The following is a 25,435-nucleotide window of genomic DNA, read 5'->3' on the forward strand; positions in this document are numbered from 1 at the left end:
GTTTCCACACACTAGAAGCCCCTTCGCGGGCGGAGACTGCAGGTGGCGGAGGGGGAAAGCTTCGGAGTAGCGGAGGAGAGCACAGCAACAGGGGTGTGGAGGGCAAAGCGGAGAGATTCCGGCACAGAGGATCGGTGCCCTCAGGCACACACCAGCCCGAGAGGCTTGTGTGCTCGGCCGCCGGGGCGGGCGGGGCTGGGAGCTGAGGCTCGGGTATCGGCTTTCAGTCGGAGCGCGGGGAGAGGACTGGGGCTGGCGGCAGGAAGAGAGCCTGAAGGGGTTAGTGCACCACGGCTAGCCCGGAGGGAGTCCGGGGAAAGGGTCTGGAGCTGCCGAAGAGGCATAAGACTTTTTCCCCTTTTGTTTCCTGGTGCGCGAGGAGAGGGCATTAAGAGGGCTGCTTGGGGAAGCGCCGGAGACAGGCGCGTACCTCGGAGACGGGCATGGGACGCTGGGGCTGCTGCTGCCGCCGCTGCCGCGGGGCCTGTGTGCAAGCGCGGGTCACTGTCCGCCCCGCCTTCCGGGGGGCCTGTGCACCCCGCCACTGCCGGGGTCCCGGGACCCGGGGACGGCTTTCCCGGGAAAGCACACGGAGCGCCTCGGGCTGCTGCAACGTCACGCCGGCCTCTGCCGCCGCAGGCCTGCCCCACACTGCGCGCCCCTCCCTCCCCTCTGCCTGAGTGAGCCACTGCGCGCCCCTCCCTCCCCTCTGCCTGAGTGAGCCAGAGCCCCCGAATCAGCGGCTCCTTTAAACCCGTCCTGTCTGAGCGAAGAACTGACGCCCTCCAGCGACCTACGCGCAGAGGCGGGGCCAGGTCCAAGGCTGAGACCCGGGAGCTGTGAGAGCAGAGACAGGGAAATCTCTCTGTGCAGGCTCGGAGGCAACGGATTAAAGCTCCACGGTCCACTTGATGTGCCCTGCGTCTGTGGAGTGCATAAATGGACAGAGGAACATCCCAAATTGAGGAAGTGGACTTTGAGGACAAGATTTAAGACTTTCCCCCCTTTTCCTCTTTTTACAACGAATTATCCCAAATTAAGGAGATGGACTTAGAGAGCAAGATTTCAGACTTCTCGCCCTTTTCCTCTTTTTACAACGAATTATCCCAAATTGAGGAGGTGGACTTGGAGAGCAAGATTTTTGATTTTTCCCCCTGCTCTCTTTTTGTGAATGTGTGGATGAAAGGCTCTTGGTGCTGCAGCCAGGAGTCAGTGCTGTGCCTCTGAAGTGGGAGAGCCAACTTCAGGACACGGGTCCACAAGAGACCTCCCAGCTCCACATAATATCAAGCAGCGAAAATCTCCCAGAGATCTCCATCTCAACACCAGCACCCAGCTTCAGTCAACGACCAGCAAGCTACAGTGCTGGTCACCCTATGCCAAGCAACTAGCAAGGCAGGAACACAACGCCACCCATTAGCAGAGAGGCTACCTAAAAACATAATAAGGCCACAGGCACCCCAAAACACACCACCAGACGTGGACCTGTCCACCAGAAAGACAAGATCGAGCCTCAACCACCAGAACACAGGCATTAGTCCCCCCCACCAGGAAGCCTACACAACCTACTGAAACAACCTTAGCCACGGGGGACAGACACCAAAAACAACGGGAACTACGAACCTGCAGCCTGCAAAAAGGAGACCCCAAACACAGTAACATAAGCAAAATGGGAAGGCAGAAAAACACACAGCAGGTGAAGGAGCAAGATAAAAACCTACCAGACCTAACAAATGAAGAGGTAATAGGCAGTCTACCTGAAAAAGAATTCAGAATAATGATAGTAAAGCTGATCCAAGATTCTATTTCCAAGATCCAAAATCTTGGAAATAGAATAGACAAAATGCAAGAAACAGTTAACAAGGACCTAGAAGAACTAAAGATGAATCAAGCATCGATTAAAAACAGAATAAATGAAATGAAAAATACTCTAGATGGGATCAATAGCAGAATAACTGAGGCAGAAGAATGGATAAGTGAGGTGGAAGATAAAATAGTGGAAATAACTGATGCAGAGCAAAATAAAGAAAAAAGAATGAAAAGAACAGAGGACAGTCTCAGAGACCTCTGGGACAACATTAAACACACCAACATTCGAATTATAGGGGTTCCAGAAGAAGAAGAGAAAAAGAAAGGGACTGAGAAAATATTTGAAGAGATTATAGTTGAAAACTTCCCTAACATGGGAAAGGAAATAGTTAATCAAGTGCAGGAGGCACAGAGAGTCCCATACAGAATAAATCCAAGGAGAAATACGCCAAGACACATATTAATCAAACTGTCAAAAATTAAACACAAAGAAATCATATTAAAAGCAGCAAGGCAAAACCAACAAACAACACACAAGGGAATCCCCATCAGGATAACAGCTGATCTCTCAGCAGAAACTCTACAAGCCAGAAGGGAGTGGCAGGACATAATTAAAGTGATGAAGGAGAAAAACCTGCAACCAAGATTACTCTACCCAGCAAGGATCTCATTCAGATTTGATGGAGAAATTAAAACCTTTACAGACAAGCAAAAGCTGAGAGAGTTCAGCACCACCAAACCAGCTTTACAACAAATGCTAAAGGAACTTCTCTAGGCAAGAAACACAGCAGAAGGAATATACCTACAATAACGAACCCAAAGCAATTAAGGAAATGGGAATAGGAACATACATATCAATAATTACCTTAAATGTAAATGGACTAAATGCTCCCACCAAAAGACACAGAGTGGCTGGATGGATACAAAAACAAGACCCATATATATGCTGTCTACAAGAGACCCACTTCAGACCTAGAGACACATACAGATTGAAAGTAAGGGGATGGAAAAAGATATTCCATGCAAATGGAAATCAAAAGAAAACTGGAGTAGCAATTCTTATATCAGACAAAATAGACTTTAAAATAAAGACTATTAGAAGAGACAAAGAAGGACACTACATAACGATAAAGGGATCGATCCAAGAAGAAGATATAACAATTGTAAATATTTATGCACCCAACATAGGAGCACCTCAATACATAAGGCAAATACTAACAGCCATAAAAGGGGAAATCGACAGTAACACAATCATAGTAGGGGACTTTAACACCCCACTTTCACCAATGGACAGATCATCCAAAATGAAAATAAATAAGGAAACACAAGCTTTAAATTATACATTAAACGAGATGGACTTAGGTGATATTTATAGGACATTCCATCCAAAAACAACAGAATACACATTTTTCTCAAGTGCTCATGGAACATTCTCCAGGATAGATCATATCTTGGGTCACAAATCAAGCCTTGGTAAATTTAAGAAAATTGAAATTGTATCAAGTATCTTTTCCGACCACAATGCTATGAGACTAGACATTAATTACAGGAAAAGAGCTGTAAAAAATACAAACACATGGAGGCTAAACAATACACTACTCAATAACAAAGTGATCACTGAAGAAATCAAAGAAGAAATTAAAAAATACCTAGAAACAAATGACAATGGAGACACGACGACCCAAAACCTATGGGACGCAGCAAAAGCAGTTCTAAGGGGGAAGTTTATAGCAATACAATCCCACCTTAAGAAACAGAAAACATCTCGAGCAAACAACCTGACCCTGCACCTAAAGCAATTAGAGAAAGAAGAAAAAAAAAACCCCAAAGTTAGCAGAAGGAAAGAAATCATAAAGATCAGATTAGAAATAAATGAAAAAGAAATGAAGGAAACGATAGCAAAGATCAACCAAACTAAAAGCTGGTTCTTTGAGAAGATAAACAAAATTGACAAACCATTAGCCCGACTCATCAAGAAAAGAAGGGAGAAGACTCAAATCAATAGAATTAGAAATGAATAAGGAGAAGTAACAACTGACACTGCAGAAATACAAAAGATCATGAGAGATTACTACAAGCAACTCTATGCCAATAAAATGGACAACCTGGAAGAAATGGACAAATTCTTAGACATGCACAACCTGCCAAGACTGTATCAGGAAGAAATAGAAAATATGAATAGACCAATCACAAGCACTGAAATTGAAACTGTGATTTAAAATCTTCCAACAAACAAAAGCCCAGGTCCAGAGGGCTTCACAGGCGAATTCTATCAAACATTTAGAGAAGAGCTAACACCCATCCTTCTCAAACTCTTCCAAACAATATCAGAGGAAGGAACACTCCCAAACTCATTCTACGAGGCCACCATCACCTTGATACCAAAACCAGGCAAGGATGTCACAAAGAAAGAAAACTACAGGCCAATATCACTGATGAACATAGATGCAAAAATCCTCAACAAAATACTAGCAAACAGAATCCAACAGCATATTAAAAGGATCATACACCATGATCAAGTGGGATTTATTCCAGGAATGCAAGGATTCTTTAATATACGCAAATCAATCAATGTGATACACCATATTAACAAGTTGAAGGAGAAAAACCATATGATCATCTCAATAGATGCAGAGAAAGCTTTTGACAAAATTCAACACCCATTTATGATAAAAACCCTGCAGAAAGTAGGCATAGAGGGAACTTTCCTCAACATAATAAAGGCCATATATGACAAATCCACAGCCAACATTGTTCTCAATGGTGAAAAACTGAAACCATTTCCACTAAGATCAGGAACAAGACAAGGCTGCCCACTCTCACCACTCTTATTCAACCTAGTTTTGGAAGTTCTAGCCACAGCAATCAGAGAAGAAAAGGAGAAAAAAGGAATCCAAATTGGAAAAGAAGTAAAGCTGTCACTGTTTGCAGATGACATGATACTATACATAGAGAATCCTAAAGATGCTACCAGAAAACTACTAGAGCTAATCAATGAATTTGGTAAAGTTGCAGGATACAAAATTAATGCACAGAAATCTCTGGCATTCCTGTACACTCATGATGAAAAATCTGAAAATGAAATCAAGAAAACACTCCCATTTACCATTGCAACAAAAAGAATAAAATATCTAGGAATAAACCTACCTAAGGAGACAAAAGACCTATATGCAGAAAATTATAAGACACTGATGAAAGAAATTAAAGATGATACAAATACATGGAGAGATATACCATGCTCCTGGATTGGAAGAATCAATATTGTGAAAATGACTCTACTACCCAAAGCAATCTACAGATTCAATGCAATCCCTATCAAACTACCACTGGCATTTTTCACAGAACTAGAACAAAAAATTTGAAAATTTGTTTGGAAAAACAAAAGACCCTGAATAGCCAAAGCAATCTTGAGAACGAAAAACGGAGCTGGAGGAATCAGGCTCCCTGACTTCAGACTATACTACAAAGCTACAGTAATCAAGACAGTGTGGTACTGGCATAAAAACAGAAAGATAGATCAATGGAACAGGATAGAAAGCCCAGAGATAAACCCACGCACATATGGTCAACTTATCTTTGATAAAGGAGGCAGGAATGTACAGTGGAGAAAGGACAGCCTCTTCAATAAGTGGTGCTGGGAAAACTGGACAGGGACATGTAAAAGTATGAGATTAGATCATTCCCTAACACCATACACAAAAATAAGCTCAAAATGGATTAAAGACCTAAATGTAAGGCCAGAAACTATCAAACTCTTAGAGGAAAACATAGGCAGAACACTCTATGACATAAACCACGATAAGATCTTTTTTGACCCATCTCCTAGAATAATGGAAATAAGAACAAAGATAAACAAATAGGAGTTAATGAAACTTCAAAGCTTTTGCACAGCAAAGGAAACCATAAACAAGACCAAAAGACAACCCTCAGAATGGGAGAAAATATTTGCAAATGAAGCAACTGACAAAGGATTAATCTCCAAAATTTATAAACAGCTCATGCAGCTCAATAGCAAAAAAACAAACAACCCAATCCAAAAATGGGCAGAAGACTTAAATAGGCATTTCTCCAAAGAAGATATACAGACTGCCAACAAACACATGAAAGAATGCTCAACATCATTAATCATTAGAGAAATGCAAATCAAAACTACAATGAGATATCATCTCACACCAGTCAGAATGGCCATCATCAAGAAATCTAGAAACAATAAATGCTGGAGAGGGTGTGGAGAAAAGGGAACACTCTTGCACTGCTGGTGGGAATGTGAATTGGTACAGCCACTATGGAGAACAGTATGGAGGTTCCTTTAAAAACTACAAATAGAACTACCATATGACCCAGCAATCCCACTACTAGGCATATACCCTGAGAAAACCATAATTCAAAAAGAGACATGTACCAAAATGTTCATTGCAGCTCTATTCACAATAGCCCGGAGCCGGAAACAACCTAAGTGTCCATCATCGGATGAATGGATAAAGAAGATGTGGCACATATATACAATGGAATATTACTCAGCCATAAAAAGAAACGAAACTGAGCTATTTGTAATGAGGTGGATAGACCTAGAGTCTGTCATACAGAGTGAAGTAAGTCAGAAAGAGAAAGACAAATACCGTATGCTAACACATATATATGGAATTAAAAAAAAATGTCATGAAGAACCTAGGGGTAAAACGGGAGTAAAGACACAGACCTACTTGAGAATGGACTTGAGGATATGGGGAGGGGGAAGTGTAAGCTGTGACAAAGCGAAAGAGAGGCATGGACATGTATACACTACCAAACGTGAGGTAGATAGATAGTGGCAAGCAGCCCCAGAGCACGGGGAGATCAGCTCGGTGCTTTGTGACCGCCTGGAGGGGCGGGATGGGGAGGGTGGGAGGGAGGGAGATGCATGAGGGAAGGGATATGGGAACGGATGTATATGTATGACTGATTCACTTTGTTATAAAGCAGAAACTAATAAAAAAAATTTAAAAAAGAAAAAAAGAAAAAGAAAAAAAACCCATAATGAGGTATCACCTCACAGCGGTCAGAATGGCTATCACCAAAAAATCTATAATTAATGCTGGAGAGGGTGTGGAGAAAAGGGAAACCTCTTTCACTGTTGGTGGGAATGTAAACTGATACAGCCACTATGGAGAACATATGGAGAATCCTTAAAAAACTAAAAATAGAACTACCATATGACCCAGCAAGCCCACTACTGAGCATGTTCCGTGAGAAAAACCATAATTGAAAGAGTCATGTACCACAGTGTTCATTGCAGCACTATTTACAATAGCCAGGGCATGGAAACAACCTAAGTGTCCATCAACAGATGAATGGATAAAGATGTGGCACATATATACAGTGGAATATTATTCAGCCATAAAAAGAAACAAAATTGAGTCACTTGTAGGGAGGCGGATGGATCTAGAGTCTGTCATACAGAGTGAAGTAAGTCAGAAAGAGAAAAACAAATACCGTATGCTAACACATATATATGGAATCTAAAAAAAAGGTTCTCATGAACCTAGGGGCAGAAAAGGAAAAAAGATGCAGACGTAGAGAATGGAGTTGAGGACACGGGGAGTGGGAAGGGTAAGCTGGGACAAAGTGAGAGAGTAGCGTTGACATATACACACTACCAAATGTAAGACAGCTAGTGGGAAGCAGCCGCATAGCACAGGGAGATCAGCTTGGTGCTTTGTGACCACCTAGAGGGGTGGGATAGGGAGGGTGGGAGGGAGACGCAAGGGGGAGGGGATATGGGGATATATGTATGCGTATGGCTGATTCACGCTGTTATACAGCGGAAACTAGCACAACATTGTGAAGCAATTATACTCCAATAATGATGTTAAAATAAAAGAATCGACACTATATATTAAAAGCTAAAATCAATAAAAGCAAAAAACTGGGGTGACTACTAACTGGACACACACAAAAAAAGAAAGCAAGATACAATGGGAAAGTAAGACCAGGTATGTCTAGCCTAAACGCAATGCATAGATTGTCTCACTGTGTGTATACATATGGTGTGTGTCTTTGTGTATGAAATACACACTGTGGGTGCCTGGATAAATCACACGAGCCCTTTAGTTCCAATACCTTCCTCTGTAAAATGGGGAAAATACCTCCCCAGGATTACTGGATAGGTATTAGTTATTAAAACACTTTGTAAAGAAAGTATCAATGCAAATTAAAAGTGTTGGCATTCTCATTCATTTTCTGTGCTTCTAATAATAAAGGCTCATATAAATGACAAATTCAAAAAAGAAAAAGTAGCAGCCTTTTCTGGCTGATAGTTTAGAAATGATTTAAAAGAACCTTTTGCCATTCACTAGTATCAGTTCACAGAGCTCTGGAGAAGAAAGTAATCTTTGAGAAGAAGACTCATGTTTTTAGCAATACATAAACCCTCTCAATTTCTCCAAAGCCAATATATAATAAACCTAAAGGAAAATAATTATCTCTTCTTCAGCCTTTAAAATTTAAAGCTTAACGTGTTAACCGCATTTTCAATAAAATTCTCATTCCATACCAGAAATGGTAGTTCCTTAAACCCAAGTTTTAAAGTTGCTTCTTTTCTGCCCATAAAACAGATATTAGGTTTATACGTTATCAGTAACACAGAGGATATCTTGGTGTAGGACATTTATTTATTTATTCCATGAAACACTTAAAGTTTAGGTCAGTGGGAAATAATCTTAATCAAAGAATTGTACATTTTCTTCCCACATATCTTGGTTTGTATTAGGAAATGACATTGTGATCCATTTCACTACAATATTACAAAATATTTACAAGAAAATATTTAAAATAACTCAAACATGAAAGGCAAGATGGGGTGAAACTGGTTTTTTAGAAATCTCTGCTCCAGTGCCCAGAGCACACAAGAAGAGAATCAAAACAAATAAGTAACAAAGATCCCCTTGATGACAAGTTTCCAAGGAACTGGAGTAGGGCAAGAAGTGGGATGAAAATGGTGGTATGAAAGGGGATGGATGTTAGCAGCACTGCTTCAATAACCAATCTATTTTGAATGAAATACCCTTTTATATGCAGTAAATTCTGAACAAAGCTAAACTTTAGGATATTCCTTGAACTGAAATTAAAAATACCCTGACAGTGAAAGTGGCTCTTTCACCTAAGCTGAATAAGGGCCTCTCTCTCCATGAACCACTGATGTGAAAAGAAGCCTGTTCTAGCATCAAAAGCTGTCACAGCAGCCCTTCCATCTCTTTCATGAACGCTTCATAAACATCATCCTTAGTTTGTACTGAGACGGGAACAGATGGACCGGATTTGGGGGCTGCTTTGGCAAGAGGCACAGCAGAATCATCCTCTGACTTTCTCTGGGGAGTGGCAGTAGCCCCTTTATTCTCCCGACGTACCCTCAGTGCGGTGGGCACAAATCGAGTAATCTCTGCCTTGGGATTAGTGATCTGTGGCTTGGCACTGATGGTTGCTGTGGCTTTCTTCTCAATGGTGGCTGCGCTTGTATCATCTGCCTTGGGTCGCTGAATCAAGTTGGGTGGAGCACTTAAAACCCCCGGGTTCGGCAAAGGAGCTGGTGGGAAAAGCCCGGGTGGGGCAGGTCCAAGTGGAGGCACCAAAGGTGGGCGCATCATGCCAGGACGAGGTGGAGGGATACCTAAATGAAGGAGAAAACGGGCAGATGAATACCACAAGAATAAAATTTAACGACTATTAAGGATGTTAAAAACATAGGTTGACAATTTTTTTTAAATGGACAATTTATAGAAAATAAATCATGTTGTTTGCTATTTGAAACTCAGGAATATATTCTGATAGTAAAGAATATCTTTTATAAAACAGTATTCACCTTCTGATTGTATCCCTGTACTTATGTTTTTTCCTCTCTCAATAATGTACTCCTTTAAACTATAAAGTAAAATTAACAATATCAACTGGTTTCAAATATGATCTCAAATTGTCAAATTTGAAATTCGACAGCCCAAGATTCTATTCTACCTGTAGACCGCAGATGTTACCAGAACGAAGGTTGGGGATTTGATTCCCATCCATTATTTACTGATTTGCACAACACTCCTCCCCCTCAAAAGGTAACTCAATGGATAGGAAATATAATTTTAACCCTGGGATGAGAAAATCTAATTACAAAATGTCACCATTACTGGAAAAGAATTCACGTCTTATTGTTGGCCCAGACATACCATCATCATTTACCAGGAAGTGCAGATTTAATTTCTCCAAATGCCTTTTTTAAGATTGTGAGTATAAAATACCACATTTCATCAAACCTAAGATGCTATTGCTTATACAGACTCATAATTATTCCAAATACCACTGAGAGAGAAAAAAAAAGTCCAAGTCCAAGCTGAGGAGCTTAAAAGGAGACCTTCACATTAAACTGAGACAGTCAGTGTAGTAAACCATACATACCTGTCACATCTAAGAAGATCACAAGGAAATTTGCATATCTAACCTTGATACTGGGTAAAAAGAATGGAAAAAAACATCTCCCTCGTGATTGTAAACTAAGTTGATACTCATGCAGATGTATGGCATGACTTCACAATTCTAAGGGTAGTCCTAAAAAAAAAAAGTCTTAAATGAAGAATTTAATCCAAAGCGTTCTCTGGCTGGAAAAAGTCCCTCATGTGACAGGTAGAATCAAAGGCAAATACCATCTGGAAGAACTCAACTTCAATCTATGCCAAAAGCAAATAAAAAACACCATTTTAAGATACCCCTTGATTTCAGGATATTGAAATGTGAAAATGTCTTAGAGCAAATGAGATATATAGTAGACAAGTTTTTGTCATAGAAATCAATGCCTCACCTGGAGGTGCAGGGGGAGGTAGCCTGGGTGGGGGTCCCCGAGGAGGAGGGCCAGGAGGCAGACCTGGAGGTGGACCGGGCGGAGGGCCAGGGGGTCGACCTGGTGGTGGTCCTGGAGGTAAAAGTCGGGGTAAAGGCCCTCGGAGCCCTGGCATTCCGGGTGGTCTCAGGAATGGAGGAGCTCCTAAAAAGAGAAAAGTGATTAGTTAATGTCAAACAAATATATTCGAAGTAGTAACTGTGGTATAAGGTGACTGAGATTTAGTTTAACTTATCACTTTAACCTGAAATCAGGTAACTTTAACATTTATTATGGACCATTTCTCTTTATTTCCCAGCACTGACAAAATGCATTCTCAATCACAGCTCTGCTGGGCTGGAAATATATGAGGATGAGACTTCTTAAATGGTTCCAATATAAGCTGAAAATGGAATATAGAGCAGGGTGCTTTAAGGATCCCCTGAAACTCATTAAGATATACAGACAAAGATCACTGAGAATGTCATAAGAAAGGTAATTTTGCTTTGCACCAATCAGAAGAGGATGAACTCAACTGAAGATTTAATTGGCTGACTACAGGATGAAGGACTAAAATCATAACTAGCCAACAAGTTTTACATGTTGTTTCAAATTGTAAATAAACTTTTTTATACTTTTAAGCCAAAGACTCGATTAACACTGATGACTCTGTCTCTAACTATAATGATTACACTGATATCCAAAAACTCCCAACCAAAGAAGGATACACAACAGTATTTACTGTGCTCTAGTCCTGCTTGCTACCAGCTCAGAACTGGGTCAACTTGTCATAAAAAGTAGTACTAAAGAAACCCCCAGTTACATACTCCAGGTTTCTGCCGACTAATGTCAGAACTAACCCTGAAAAAGGAAGAGTTTTGGAGAAAAAGATGGCTGTCAGAAGTACTATGACTTGCAAACAATGTTGTAGGAATGAGCAAGTTGTGCTTATCCTTTGAGAATCTTGATTTCTTAGGGAATTAAACTAGGAGGAAACAAGAAATCATCAACACTAATGATGTATATTTTTTGAAATGACTTCACTGTAACCACATTTAGACTTATTTATTTACAACATGTAAGTGCTTACCTGGAGGTGGTCCAGGAGGAAGGCCTGTAGGTGGTCCAGGTGGCCGTAAAGGTGGAGCAGGTGGTGGTCCAAGAGGAGGTGGTCCTGGCATGGGAGGTGCTTGTATCTGAGAAGGAGGAACAGACTGTGGAGGAGCCTGCTGCTGTGAAGAAGCAGATGTGCCATCAGAAAGAGATTCCTCCTTATGCTGTTTTTGTGACTGCTTTTCTGCTTCAGAATCATCAGAATCTTCATCATCATCTTCTGAAAATTCCTCTACTTCTCGTCCCTCCTCAGGGATTTCCTGACCTGAAAGAAATTTTAAACCAGGCACATGGAGTTGATTCATTTCTTACAGCCTGTAAAACAGTGATGCCTGAAACACATGCTCAATAAATGCTTTCTTAAAATTAACAATCAAGTCTTCTTCAATAAAATACTTAGATAACGCAAGAATAAAATAGTATTCTACTTATCCATGCTAGTGTAGCGGAGTGGAATGAGCCCAACTTTTAGAACAAGACAGACCTGGACTTAAAAGCCAGTCCAACTACTTACTAGTCATGTAACTTTGGGCAGCTGAACCTTGACTTTTGAAAAACAAGGATTATGTCTCCAAACCTTGACTTTTGAAAAACAAGGATTTATAACTTGATTGCTGACATATTAAATAGGAAAATATATGTAAAGCAACCGGCAGGAGGAAATACCAAAAGGTGATTCACTGTTCTTTCCCTGCCTTACCTGCCATTCGAAGCATCATGGCTTGAAGAGGAGTCAGCTCCTTCATGCTCTTCTTCTTCTTCTTCCTTGATTTCCCAGGCATATCTGCAAATCGCACACTCAGACCTAAAGGGTCAGAGAAGGGAGAGTGGAGTGGACTGGGATCAACAAAATTCCGTATATGCTTACTATAAGACAAATGCTATAAAGTACTAGATATAATTGCTTCCCACTACTTGATAGAGAGACATAGCCATATTAAAGATAGTAAATCAAATGCCAACTGATGGTAAGTATATGCTACAGTGATTTCAAAGTTACACATTTAAAAAATTTAAAGAATACTATTAACATCTTTATGCCAATAAAATCAAACACCCAGATTAAAATAATAGATGATTTTCTAGAAAAATATAAATTACTACCATTTTAATTTTTTATGTTCTGGTCTTATCACTTCTTTGACCAATTATATATAATATAATTGGTCAAAGAAGTGATAAGACCAGAACATAAAAAATTAAAATGGTAGTCAAAGATCAAGCCCCTCAAAGGCACCTGGCCCAAATAATTTTACGAGAAAATTCAGCCAAACGTTAAATTACATAAATTTACTGTAAAAGGGCACAGGAAAAGATAGAATGCTACCCACAACTTGAAGCTAGCATAACCCTAATACCAAAACTAACCTGCTGGCCAACATAAAATACAAGCAAATTGAATTCAATAGTGTTTTAAAAGAAGATACATCATAAACATGCAGCATTGGTCCCAGAAATGCAAAATGGTTTAACATTAGAAAAGCCATGAACGTAATTCATTACAATAAACAACTGAAAGAAAAATAATAACATCCCAACAGATACTTACGAAGTATTTATAATAAAAACTCTTAGCAAACTTAGACTAGAAGGAAACTTCTTAACCTGACAAGGGCTCTCCACTAGACACCTAACCATGCTAAATGGTGCAGTATTAGTAGCATTCTTATTCTTAGATGGTAAACATTTACAGGAGGATAGAAGTTCCACGTGGGCAGGGCTTCAGTATTATTTACTCTGCATCCTTAGTGTCTAGAAAAATGCCTTGTATATAGTAGAAACTCAATTATTAGCTGAATGTCAAATTATAGTTAGGATAACCATTTCCAGCACATGTGCACTGATGAATATATATAAGAAAAACTAGTAAAAAAACAAAAAAACAAAAAACAAACCTAACTAGTTGGCTGAAAAAAAGGAAAATGAGGTAAATGATCGCAGTCTAGAGAAAAAAAGAACTGCTGTGGCTCTAGCAACTTTCTATTGATATTTTTTTTTTCTTTTCTTTTTTCTTTTTTTTTTTGGCGGTACGCGGGCCTCTCACTGTTGTGGCCTCTCCCGTTGCGGAGCCCAGGCTCCGGACACGCAGGCTCAACAGCCATGGCTCACGGGCCCAGCCGCTCCATGGCATGTGGGATCTTCCTGGACTGGGGCACGAACCCGTGTCCCCTGCATCGGCAGGCAGACTCTCAACCACTGCGCCACCAGGGAAGTCCTCTATTGATATTTTAAAGTACTAGGTCCTACCTAAAGTGTCCTCTATCATTTTTCATTACCAGCTCTCTCTATCCACCCCTTTAAACTAGCTTTCTGGTTTGCAATCATGATTCTTAAGAAATATCAGGAGAAAGATTTATCATTAATACTAATATCGATAGTAGTACTAATATATACTGTGTTGCAGCCTGCAAAAACAATTACCAAAGAAGCTCCAAGACTACTGAAATGTGACAAACTATACATTTTGTAAATTTTCTTGATGAATGCCATAGCTTCCTCCTAAAAGTATATGTAACTCAGTCTGAATTTATCATAATCAAACAAACACATAACACACATTATGACATGTTTCCATTAAATCATGACTCCACTCACAGGTGTATCTTTATGTTAACTATGGTTCTCGTTCATGTAAGATACCACGAGCACAGAAAATTTAAAGGGCTTTGAATGCAGATATTTAAACAGACTCATTAAAAACAAACATGTGGTTTTCTTCATACAGTTATGTGGTTATTCTCCTCTCTTTCCTATACATATCCATGACAGGACATCTTTATGCTGTTGAATAGCTAAGAATAGCTATCTTTTCCCCCAAAAGTGGACTTTATCACATAGGCTTTTTTTTTTAAAATTACATATACTGCTTAGATCCCCCCCATAATTATCCATCTAGTACTTACTATATGTCAACAACTTTGAGATTTTAGAAATATAAAGATGAATAAAGCATTGATCCCTCCTTTCAAGGACCTCACAATTACCTTCACAGATCCATGAATAAATCAGGACCTTCAGCTTGTATGCTTCTTATTGATCAATACCATGGAATTTTCATCTGCACATACCTGACTTCTTTTCTTCATTGTTTTCTCTCTCATTATCATCACGGTGCAAAAATTCATCCCCTTCACTTTCTCCATCTGATCTGTCAGTGTCGCTGTCATCAGTACTGTCGTCATGCTTATCTTGATCCATGTCTTCAGGATAGCCGTCATCTTCACTGGTGCTGGAAACATCATCATCATGACCCCGTTGAGCTGAAAAGGGAGGAGGAAGCCAGAAACAAGTTATATATGTGGATCCTCCACTACATGGTACCCCAAATACAGAAAATCAGGCTATTTAACTCAAAATAATTTGTTTTAAAAATTTCTATGTATGATCTCAGCTATTCATATAGTCTGACAATATTTTCACTTGACAATCATTTTAAATTCTTTTTGATAATGTAAGATTTTTTTTTAAAGGTTCAAATTTGAAAACAGATTCTACTTAGAAGGTTATATAGACATGCACATACACAATCATTGTGACTGTATTCAATGATGCTCTAGTCTGATAATGATAAAGCTAAAAGGGAAACGGGTATCCAAGTTATCCAAGTCTTAAGGAATTGATGGTAAGAGAGTGACATCTTTAAGAAGTCTAATTTAAAACACAACAAACATTTCCATACTTCCTTATGCATGCTGCTTTTACGTGGGTAGATTCTACGATTTACCCATCTGTTGGTATGTACATGCCATCCTCATTTATTTCCCAAGCTCTGAGGGTGGTGAACAAGATGGTTAAACAGCCAACATAAAACATGATAGTGGAAAGCTTCTAAGAGCAAAAGGAACTCCTTACCAAGTTCGGGACTATACAGCATGTCTTCATCTCGCCTACGAGGCGGAAGATCTAGGGCAAAGCCCACTTTACGGCCATATATTTGCAAGACTTGAGGAGGAGGTGGACCAGGGGGAGGACCAGGAGGTTTCCTGCCAGGGGGCAAACGTGGAACGCCATGTCCAAGAAGAGGAAGTATAGAAACTGCCCGAGTTGGAGGTCTGTAAAGAAAATTTATAGTAATCACATTAATGACGTATCTACTTCCTCTTCTGAACAATTTTCAAAGGATTTCTCATTTCATATCTAATCAAATGAGGAACTGCTTACATCCCCACTGTCCTTTATTTCCCACTGCATTACTTTTGGCACAGGACAGTCAAGAGACGCTTTTACTACACGCTATTTGACTCTGTTACCACTTCCTTACCCATAGGCTGAGGTCTTCTTAAGGATGGAGGGCGGCTGGGCGCCAGGAAGTGGAATGTCCTGGATCAGGATGTTGGAAGGAGCGTGCGGCATATCTGGCAAAGGAATGCTCTCCACCTCCACATGCTGTGCATTCTGAAACAGGGAGAATCTTTCAATAGATAAGAGTAATCCCCAAACTCAACACTAAAAATTCAACATCAGCTGTTTCAGAACCTGGATTTGCTTTCCACCTAACATAAATATCATGAAAAACAAGAATACAAAGCTGCAAGTCAACATTTCTAAAGACTGCCAATCAACTGAAACTTCAGAATAATATATATTCAGTGGTAGAGCATGGGCTCTAAGATTCGTCTGCCTTTGCTGAATTTCTGTCACATATGAGCTGTATGACTTAAGCAAGTTACCTCAGCTTCCTTATCTGTAAAATGGGACCCATACTACCTACTTCACCAAAATTATACCATTTGTTTTTTTTACATTTTTATCTTGAGGCAAAATTTACAATGAAATGTACAAATCCAATGAGTTTTGACAAATGCATATACCTCATACTCCCTCCCAATCAATCCCTAACACTGTCCCAAGGCAACCACTGATACAAAATCTTTCCTCCATAAATTAGTTTTGCCTGGTGTTCATACAAATGGAATCATAACCATGAAGAAAGGATCACGTTTTTGAGATTTATCCATTAAAAAAATTTGTTTAAATCTCATGTTGTTTTGAGTATCAGTTGATCATTCCTTTTGATCATTGAGTAGTATTCAATTTTATGAATATATAACAGTTTATCCATTATCTTCTTAAAGGACAGCGGGCTGTTTCCACTCTTCAGCTATTACTGTATTGGCAGGTAGATCAATTTCTCTTGTACAAATACACAGATTTATATTTGCTGGCTAATGGGGTAGGTGTATGTTTAGTTGACTAGAAACTGCCAAGAGGAGGAAGTTCAACACGATCAGGTCTCCCATGAACAACTTTAAGAGCAGATCTAAGCATAAAGTTTTAGTTTAGCTCTGAAAAGAAACTTGATTACCTTGACAGCATCAAAATATTGGCTAAGTTGAGCCCTCTTCTGTTCATATTCTACTTCTAGCTTTCTCAATTCTTTGTAAATATCTGGATTCTCTTTCTCATAGAGTCGTAAAATACGTTCAAAGGTTTCACGTAGCTTTTTACGCTTGTCTTTCAGCACTTTCTCATTTAACTGTGGCTGTTGCACTGGGTTAAACTCTGAGAGAAAAGAGCAGATTATGAAATTAAATACAAAAAAGTCACTCTGTCTAGGTATCAATAGGCTATATCATCTAATAAAAATCTCCTTATATGTTAAAACTTTTCAAAAGGATCCAGACACCAGATATATTCTTGTCAAAAGAAATGCACTATTTATTAAAATTCCACCCCTTTAAGAAGGCCATTAATTTTACTTTCTTTTCTAAGAAATGTCACCTAATTGACTTTATCATCATTGTAATAAAAATCAATTTTCACTCCTCTATGCTAACAACCTGATATAGTGAAGCTTCAGTCAGACAAACCTGGGTTTACATACTACACTGGCTCTGTCATTTAATTCTGAGATCTCTGGCATTTTACTTGAATTCTCTGATCTTCAGCTTCTTCATCTGGAAAATGGAGACATCAACTACTTCACAATCAAGCTCTGATGATCAAATGAGACCACAAATAAAATATCCAGTGGTGTCTGGCTTACCACTCAACTATTACTTTTATATGGGTTAGTGTTCCTTGTCCAGCTACCATATAAGCCTTTCTCTCCCATGTGTTCAACATGGGGCTTAATTTCAGGTTCCCGAAAGGGACCAAGAGAGATTAGCACAGGACTCCCAGGCCTGCCTAGTCAACCACACCTGCCTCCCTCCATCCCCCTTGCCAGTAACTGACTCAGAGATTAATCGGTATACAATCCAAATTGGGACCAGATCCTCCTCTGAGATTTTAAATATGGGAGAGAGAAGCTCTCACAAGCAGGAATGAAATAAAACTAGAGCAGTCTATGGCCTCATCTCTCAACCACCACTAATTCCACACACATATTCCACCTTCTATACCAAGAAATTCACTAGCAGTATGCTGACAGAGAATGGTCGGACAGATGGACAGTCTTGCTAATGATATCTGGATTTTTGAGACAAGGTTCCCTCCAGGATTTCCCAATTATGGGAGTCAAGGTATACTTTTTTCTACTTAGTTTGTATTGAGTTTTATAAATTGTAATTAGAGCTCTGATGAATAGTGTTCCTTCCTCCTTTTTCTTAAAAGAATCACAAGCTTAATTATCATCTTTCTTAAATCCTATTAACTATTAACCTTGATGACTTATTCAAATCCAGAAGTATGGCCTCAAACCACACATTCCTAGTGTGATTAATGAAAGTGCTAAATGCTTGACTTTAAATCCCAGCTCTGCCACTTCCTAACAGTGTAACCTTGAGAAAGGTACATAACGTCTCTGTGCCTGTGTTTCCTCATCTGTAAAATAGGGCGAATACACCTACCCAAAACAGTTGTCATGAAGATTAAATGAAAACGTGGAGAAAAAACCTGGTATATAGCAAGGTAAGAGCTCAATAAACCTCAGTTATTACTATACAATTTGGGGTCATTCAATAGGTAATATCCTGACATCCTAGGGCTAGGAATTGTCCCTACCAATATTTAGAACAGGCAACAAGTGGAATCAGTTATAGCTGAACTGGGAAAGACACAAGATGATACAACCTGACCCAGAACTCTTGCCCAGGCTGGCTGCAGAGGCTCTGCCACATTATTTCAGAAAGCTTGTAATACCATAACCCCACATAACGGGATTTTTTTGAACCCCATTTAATGCATCATTGAGAAGTTCCGCTGTATCTCTTTTACTCACTATCTCTGTTTTTTAGGCAAACCACCAAACTTGTTTGGAAACCTTTGTAAACAAAACTTGTAAAGATCACTTTAACATGCAATTAAAAAAAAAACGGCAGGGGGCAGAAGACAGAATTGGCAAAAATTTGACAGCTGAAAAGCATGGAGTTAGCTAGATTATTTTATTTTTGGATGTTTGAAAGTGACTTAAAAAAAAGGAAAATGAAAAACTCCATGTTCTAAAGTTAAGAGAATGGGCTGAATACGGAATCCATTTTGTGACTCGTCCTCTGTATTAATTATAACTACCTAAGGCCATTTTGCACCATTCTGACTCCTACTTTTACTTAATTGTATAATGTTCTGTTAAAAATACTTTCTAGGATTTTTTTCCTCACATACCTGCAAGTATAAAGTATATAAATAAGGAAGTAAAGGTTAATTAAATATGCTATAGGATCTTTGGAACTTGGTAAAACTGCATTCTATTTTGAAGAGGTTTTGGTTAATCTAAAGAAACTTTTTTGTGAGTTAGGATAAAACTTCCAATGGCAGCATCACAGATGATCCTCAAGCAACTCAGATACAAGAAAAGACAACATGCAATTATTTCATGTGATTCCAGTTATGACAAAGCAGTGATATTGAAGATGCACATAACGAGACTGGATAAAATTATTCTGTAAAGTGTGAAAAAGGAAGAAATCCTAATATGATAGTTTTTAAAATTTGATTTTAAGTATTTGATTTCTTCTATATCCTTACTAAGTGGTCAATTATCTTTGCATATTCTCATTGGAAAAGATGGGAAATTGACTTATATTCACGGTGGCCCAATATTTAGATTTACATGGTAGTTGCCAATATTAAAATACAAAACAAAAAAACCCCAAGGTGATTTCAAAATCCAGACTTAGTATTCTCTTAAAAAAATGAGCGAGTCAAACTGGGCTTTTGTTAACTTATAAAAAACAATTAGCTAAAGCTAAATAATGGCTTCCCTCTTATTCTAGATGAGCTTTCCAGTTTGTAATAGCCCCTCACCCCATTGTTTTTCTAACACTAAAACTAAATCTAAGCATCACATGCCATAAGCTTTTCTATATTTCTTGTGTCTGTGCTGTTTCACTCATTACCTGCCTGCCTCTATGTATCACACTATTATCCCTGTTGTAAAATCCAGCCTCTTATCAATTCTTACCCATTTCATCCAATTTTTCCATGTCCCGGATAATTTGTTTGGGATCCTTCATCTTTAAAACTGCAGCTCGTACCATCATGCGCTGTTTTTTGTTCTTAGAAAAATGAAAAAAGAGCAGAATTTAAAGAAGCTGAACACTCCTGAGTTTTCGTTTCAATTTGTTTCAACAATCCATGTAAACTGAAGTTGAACTTCTCCTTGGTTTCTGATCACTTGTTTTAACCACCAGAAACAGAGTTATATAATTAATTTCTTACTCCCCAAAATGTTTCAACTTCAGACAAAAAGATAAATGTTATTTATTAGAAGTGTTTTTTTAGGCAAGTATTTCTTTTTAACCTTGTGAGATTTTAGCAGTTACTTAAGTATTTTAAGGGTTTTTTTTCTTAAAACAAAGTTTGCAGCTAAATTCTAAAATTATACATTAGAGAAAAATTTCGCAGAAATTTAATGTTAGCAATGAAACAAGAATAAACAGCTGAAAACTATTAAAAAACTAGGTTCTCTCAATGTGTTAAGGTATGATACTAAAAAGTAAACCCTTTCTTATTCTGGGGAAGCTTTTTGCCACAAACTCAACAACTACATAATCAAGAAAATGGATGTACAAAGCTATTTATCATCACATTTACTTCCATTCACTAACTCAGTGGCTTCTAACAAAGCAGTATGTTATAATAAATAGCAAAAGAGAATTATTTTTTAAAGTATTTATTTAAGTCACTGGGAAGGGTAATCAAATAAACCATGTTACAGTAACCCATCATGAGCTCATCTACAAAATTATTTCAGTTCAGTTTCTAAGTATAGTATTTTGGCTTAGTAAAATCTTACAGTTTGTTATGAGAAGCATAAAATATCTTTTCAGGCAAATAACTGGAAATGTTTTCTAAATCCACTCATCTCAAATAACAAGATGTGCCAAACTACATTTATATCTAATAGGATGATCCTGAAATCGTACCTTCTTTAATTCTCTCTTCCGAGCTTCTTTTCCTTAAGAGAGGGAGAGAGAAAGAATATAAAACTTTAAAATCCTGAGCATTAGCATTTTCTCCAATTTAATACAGATTACTGTCGGAGGTTGCCCCGTGCGCTGTAGGATACTTAGCAGCATTCTTGTCTCTACCCACTAGATGCCAATAGCACCCTTCCAATTATGTCAACCAAAAATGTCTCAAGACATTTTTAAGTTCCTTAAAAAATAACTATGAATCTGAAAAGGTGCCATAAAATACTAAATAAGAACTTGCAAAACAATTTGTTCAAAATTCCAAATGCAAAGAGAATTGCCAATTCTACTTTGCAAGTCAATCAAATTAGAAACACGGGTACTAATTTTTTTTCATGCTTAAAAGTTTTAATCATTTGCCCACTAGAACACTAGATAACTTTATACAACTGACACCTCCTAACACTGCTGATCTTATAATTAAGAAATAATAAAGTACCCTCCCTAAAGCTTACAATTTTTACCACCCCCTCTTCTTCATCATTCCACATTAATGGACACTTACTGGCTTGGTCTGTGGGGTTCATAAATTTTCCACTCTTGGTGGATGATGTAGATCTCCGTCCCATGTTGACAATTTGTGTGGTTTACTTGCTTGTTTAAAAAACAAAACAAAAACTAAACCTAAAAACCTGCAAAGACAAAAAAAAGCTTATTTTTCCTAGATTTACAAAATTTCTTCCTTTTTATATTTATAAAATTTTTTTCCTAACAATCTCTGAAAAGAAACTTTGATTATTAAGACCTTGTTCTTTCCCTAGTTTTGACATTAGTGTGCAGGAAAGACAGCCTCAACTTCTCTAACCACAAAAAATTAGATTCCTATTATTATTTATAACGGTAATGGGTCTGAAGACCACTATGAATATCATTAAGTCATCAATTAACTTTCTTCTCTGGATCACAGCACTGACTCGTCAACTGAAAGAAATCAATCAAAAAATGCTTCGACAATATGACATAAACCATGTAGATGAGAAGCCATTAGTTCTTTTCCTATAGCCTCCCTTTATTTACATGTAGGGTGAAAAAGGAATAAAAAGGGAACAGGGTAATGATCTGGGCTCAACGACAAATAGCTCAGCCTTGCCTCTCTCCATGGTTTCTTGGCATGTATTCCCATCATCTCGAAGACAGTAAAAACTCATTAATTTAAGCCTATTTAATTCAGATTTAGTTCTAATTCAGATGTAATTCCTGACTCTCAAGCAGAAGCTTAAACCATAACTAAAACCACAAATATTCAAAATAAAGTATTGATATTATATGAGAGATCTTCTAAAAACATCAACATTAAGATATTTTATTAATAATGCCTACTTGACTCCTGGTTTGTATTTTTTAAGGTAACCGAAAGGGATAACTGTGTTTGAGGAATCCTATTTTATAAATCAACATTTTAATGAACCGAAACACTATTATATCCCTTCTTCCTGTTATTCCAAATGAATGCGGTTTAGCTTTTTGATACTTGCTCTTTCCAATAATAAAGGGTGATAAATTTCTTTCCTTTTGAAAGCAGACACTTTTCAAGGGTGGGAAAGGTAAGATCATGAGGTAGATTTTTTAGCAGACCACAGAATTACACCTTCCCTTCATGAAGATTTTGTCAGGCACGTTTATTGGTTAATGCGTCTTTCAGCAACGGTTCAACTGCCTTGCTTTCTGCTAAAAGCTTCCAAGCTGTTCCAGTGGCAACTGATTTGCCCTGTCAACGGTTTCCTTCCCAGAAAAACCGGGAGTGAGGGAGGAGGTAGAGGAAACAGGCAAAATTAGCACAAATAGAAGCTCTTACATCTTCGATGGCCTGGATCTTTTCTGCCTCCCTCTTTGAATTACCCTCAGGCCCGTGTTTTTAACCCTCCTCTCCCACGCCTGAAACCTCGAATAGATACGAAGTACAGAAAATTTTTACAGAAGACACTGGAGTCTTAGTCTGCATGCACAGACTACTTTTCTAACTCAAAGCAGAGGCGATAGGGAAATCGGGTCACGCGGCTGTTCAGGGAAACTCTTAACAGTCAAAGAGTCTACAAAGGGACGGAGCCCAGGTCCACCATAGGAGCCAACAGCGTTAGCAGCTGCCAAAACCACAGCGACAGTTGCCCCTGACTCGAGGTGCAGGACATCAAGCCTAAGGCAACCAACCGGGCAAAGTCAGGAGGCGGCGCTGACCGACCCGGGCGAAGTCAGCCGCTTGACCGCTGGACGCCGCGCCGCCCCAGGGGATCCCCTAGTCCGCGATAGCGGAAACCCCAACTGCTGAGAGGAAGAGCGGGGCGGAAGGGCCTGGTGTCCCCGAGGCAACCGCGCGGGCCCCGGGAAGAGACGGGAAAGATGAAAAAACGGAGTGGAACGATCCCGCACACTCACACTTCTGCTGGGCTCCTGGGGCTGTGAGAAGCGGGGAGGGGACGATTTTCGGCCTCTTTGACTTCGTAGGGCCCTTCACCTCTGCCTCTCAGTCAGCCCCCCACCAGCCGCCATCTTGAAACCTCGCGCCCCTCCGCCATCCTTACGTCACTTCCTGTCCCTACGGCCGAAGATCTCCGCGTTTTTTCGCCCCGGCACCATAGAAAGTAACCAAGAACTGCAGGACCAGATTCTCTTCCGCTACAATACAGTACCGAATTGGTTGGTTATAGGCTAAAAGCCCGCCTTCACTACGCAGTACAAGAGCTTCATGTTGATTGACACTTACCTAGCCCAATAAGAATATGAAACTGAAGCGTGGGGGATATATGATTGGCTAATGGGACCACTGTTCTACCTCGCCGCAGGCATTCTGACCTAATTTCCGGGAGCTCGATTTATTGAGGCTACAGAGGCCTGCGGATAACTGACAGAGAAATGTTTATCGCAGTGTCTGTCACCTTGAATTGTGTTTTGTAGGTTTTTTGTTTCCTTCATGACGTAAGCGCGTGCGATCTTTCTGGAGTTTCCGTTTGAAAACGAATCCCCGAATGATGCACTTCGCTAGCGTGCCGTGCGCCTGGAAGTTCAGTAGTTGTTTTTACATAAAGAATATTTGTAGACCTAAGCAATTCAGTGCCCGTGTTAGAATCCCAGAGTGCTAATCTACAGGGTTAGTGTTTTTGAAGAGGAAATATGGGGATATTTGTACAATCACTTTTAAATTTACGAGTGTGGAGGTTGGTTTATATTGGCTCTTTTACTTTCTGGTCTTTTCACCCACCAAAAATCCTTTATGATGTCACCATACAAAGGGGATTATTCCCTTAGCTCTAATCTTCGTCCTTTCCTTATCTTCTATCTGCTCTTTAAGACTCCTCCCATATCTTTTCCCCCTAAAGGTGAGTTTAAACATTAAAAAAATATCAGTACTATCACTTATAGGAAAATGTTAGATATAGGCCAATTCTTACTATCAGTTATAAATATTCCAAAATCTTGACGGAGATACGTATTAATTTTTAGAAAATATTTAAATGTGGGCTTAACCGATAAGATTGATCCCTTACCTGAACTAACCTTTGTTTGAGAAAATTCTTGATTTGGTTTTAGACTGAATTCTGAGTCCACAAGAGCAGTAACAAGGTATAAGTTTATGAATCAGGTAATAAATACAAAATAAAATTTAATTTTGAAGATGAACTAAATTGTGACATTTTGCAACTAACTTATAAAAGCAATGACAAGGTAAAGAAAAGACTACATTTGAAAAACTATAGTATATCATGTAGCTTTTTACGTTTTAACATATGTTGAGCTTTTAAAATTTAAAGACATTTCTTGTACTTGGATGCAAGAATCAACTGTAACGAACATTCTTGCATGAATGACTTTTAAAATAATTTTGTAAGTAGAACCTAGGAGTCTCAGTGGGGAGTAATTGGTTGGTGAAATATTTAGAAAACAAACACTTGGCATCTTCAGAAATTCAACTGAACCATTAGGCCTCTGTAGCCTTGGGATTTTCCTGAAATTAGATAATTAATGAAATGGATCACCTAAAGTTTTATATAGCAGGGGAAGCTTCCTCCTTTCTGCTAGTATTGAAAATAAAATTTCGCTTTTTAAAAAACTCATAAAGTAATAAATTACAACTTTCCTTTAAATGACAATTCTTAAAACAGTAAGTAGCAGTTTCTTCTCCTGCATACTAAATTCATTTATAAAGCTGGGATTTGCTTGTTTGCTTGTTTTTAAAATGTTCCAAAGTGTTCAGACATTCACTTGAGGGATATTTAATCATCACACCACAGTTGGTCAGGGTTGATTGCAACTATAGAAACAACTTTTATCTTTTATAGTTTTAACTTTTCCCTCTTAAAGTTCCATCCAGATTACAGTGTGTAAT

The 25,435-nt window shown here is 38.9% G+C and overlaps 1 protein-coding gene across 1 annotated transcript; it reads right to left on the bottom strand.

Annotated features, from left to right (window-relative positions):
• Positions 1-8,447: 8,447 nt before the first annotated feature.
• WBP11 (WW domain binding protein 11) lies at positions 8,448-23,706 on the bottom strand. The gene is made up of 12 exons (XM_060113710.1): positions 23,482-23,706; positions 21,620-21,746; positions 21,067-21,098; positions 20,103-20,196; positions 17,064-17,260; positions 16,020-16,153; positions 15,611-15,810; positions 14,827-15,018; positions 12,459-12,563; positions 11,736-12,023; positions 10,628-10,810; positions 8,448-9,454 (listed from the first exon to the last, which is right to left on the bottom strand). The coding sequence occupies exons 2-12, from the start codon at positions 21,681-21,683 to the stop codon at positions 9,021-9,023; spliced, it is 1,923 nt and encodes a 640-aa protein (XP_059969693.1). The 5' UTR covers positions 21,684-21,746; positions 23,482-23,706; the 3' UTR covers positions 8,448-9,020.
• Positions 23,707-25,435: the final 1,729 nt, after the last annotated feature.

The sequence above is a fragment of the Mesoplodon densirostris genome, chromosome 11 (assembly GCF_025265405.1).
Source record: "Mesoplodon densirostris isolate mMesDen1 chromosome 11, mMesDen1 primary haplotype, whole genome shotgun sequence".
Lineage (NCBI taxonomy): Eukaryota > Metazoa > Chordata > Mammalia > Artiodactyla > Ziphiidae > Mesoplodon > Mesoplodon densirostris.

Coding starts and splice junctions, on each gene's coding strand:
- WBP11 (XM_060113710.1), bottom strand. CDS start 21,683: ATGGGACGGAGATCTACATCATCCACCAAGAGTGGAAAATTTATGAAC. Junction 20,197..21,066: donor GGAAGAGAGAATTAAAGAAG/GTACGATTTCAG, acceptor CATTTTTCTAAG/AACAAAAAACAGCGCATGAT. Junction 15,811..16,019: donor AAGAAGACCTCAGCCTATGG/GTAAGGAAGTGG, acceptor TTTTCTTTACAG/ACCTCCAACTCGGGCAGTTT.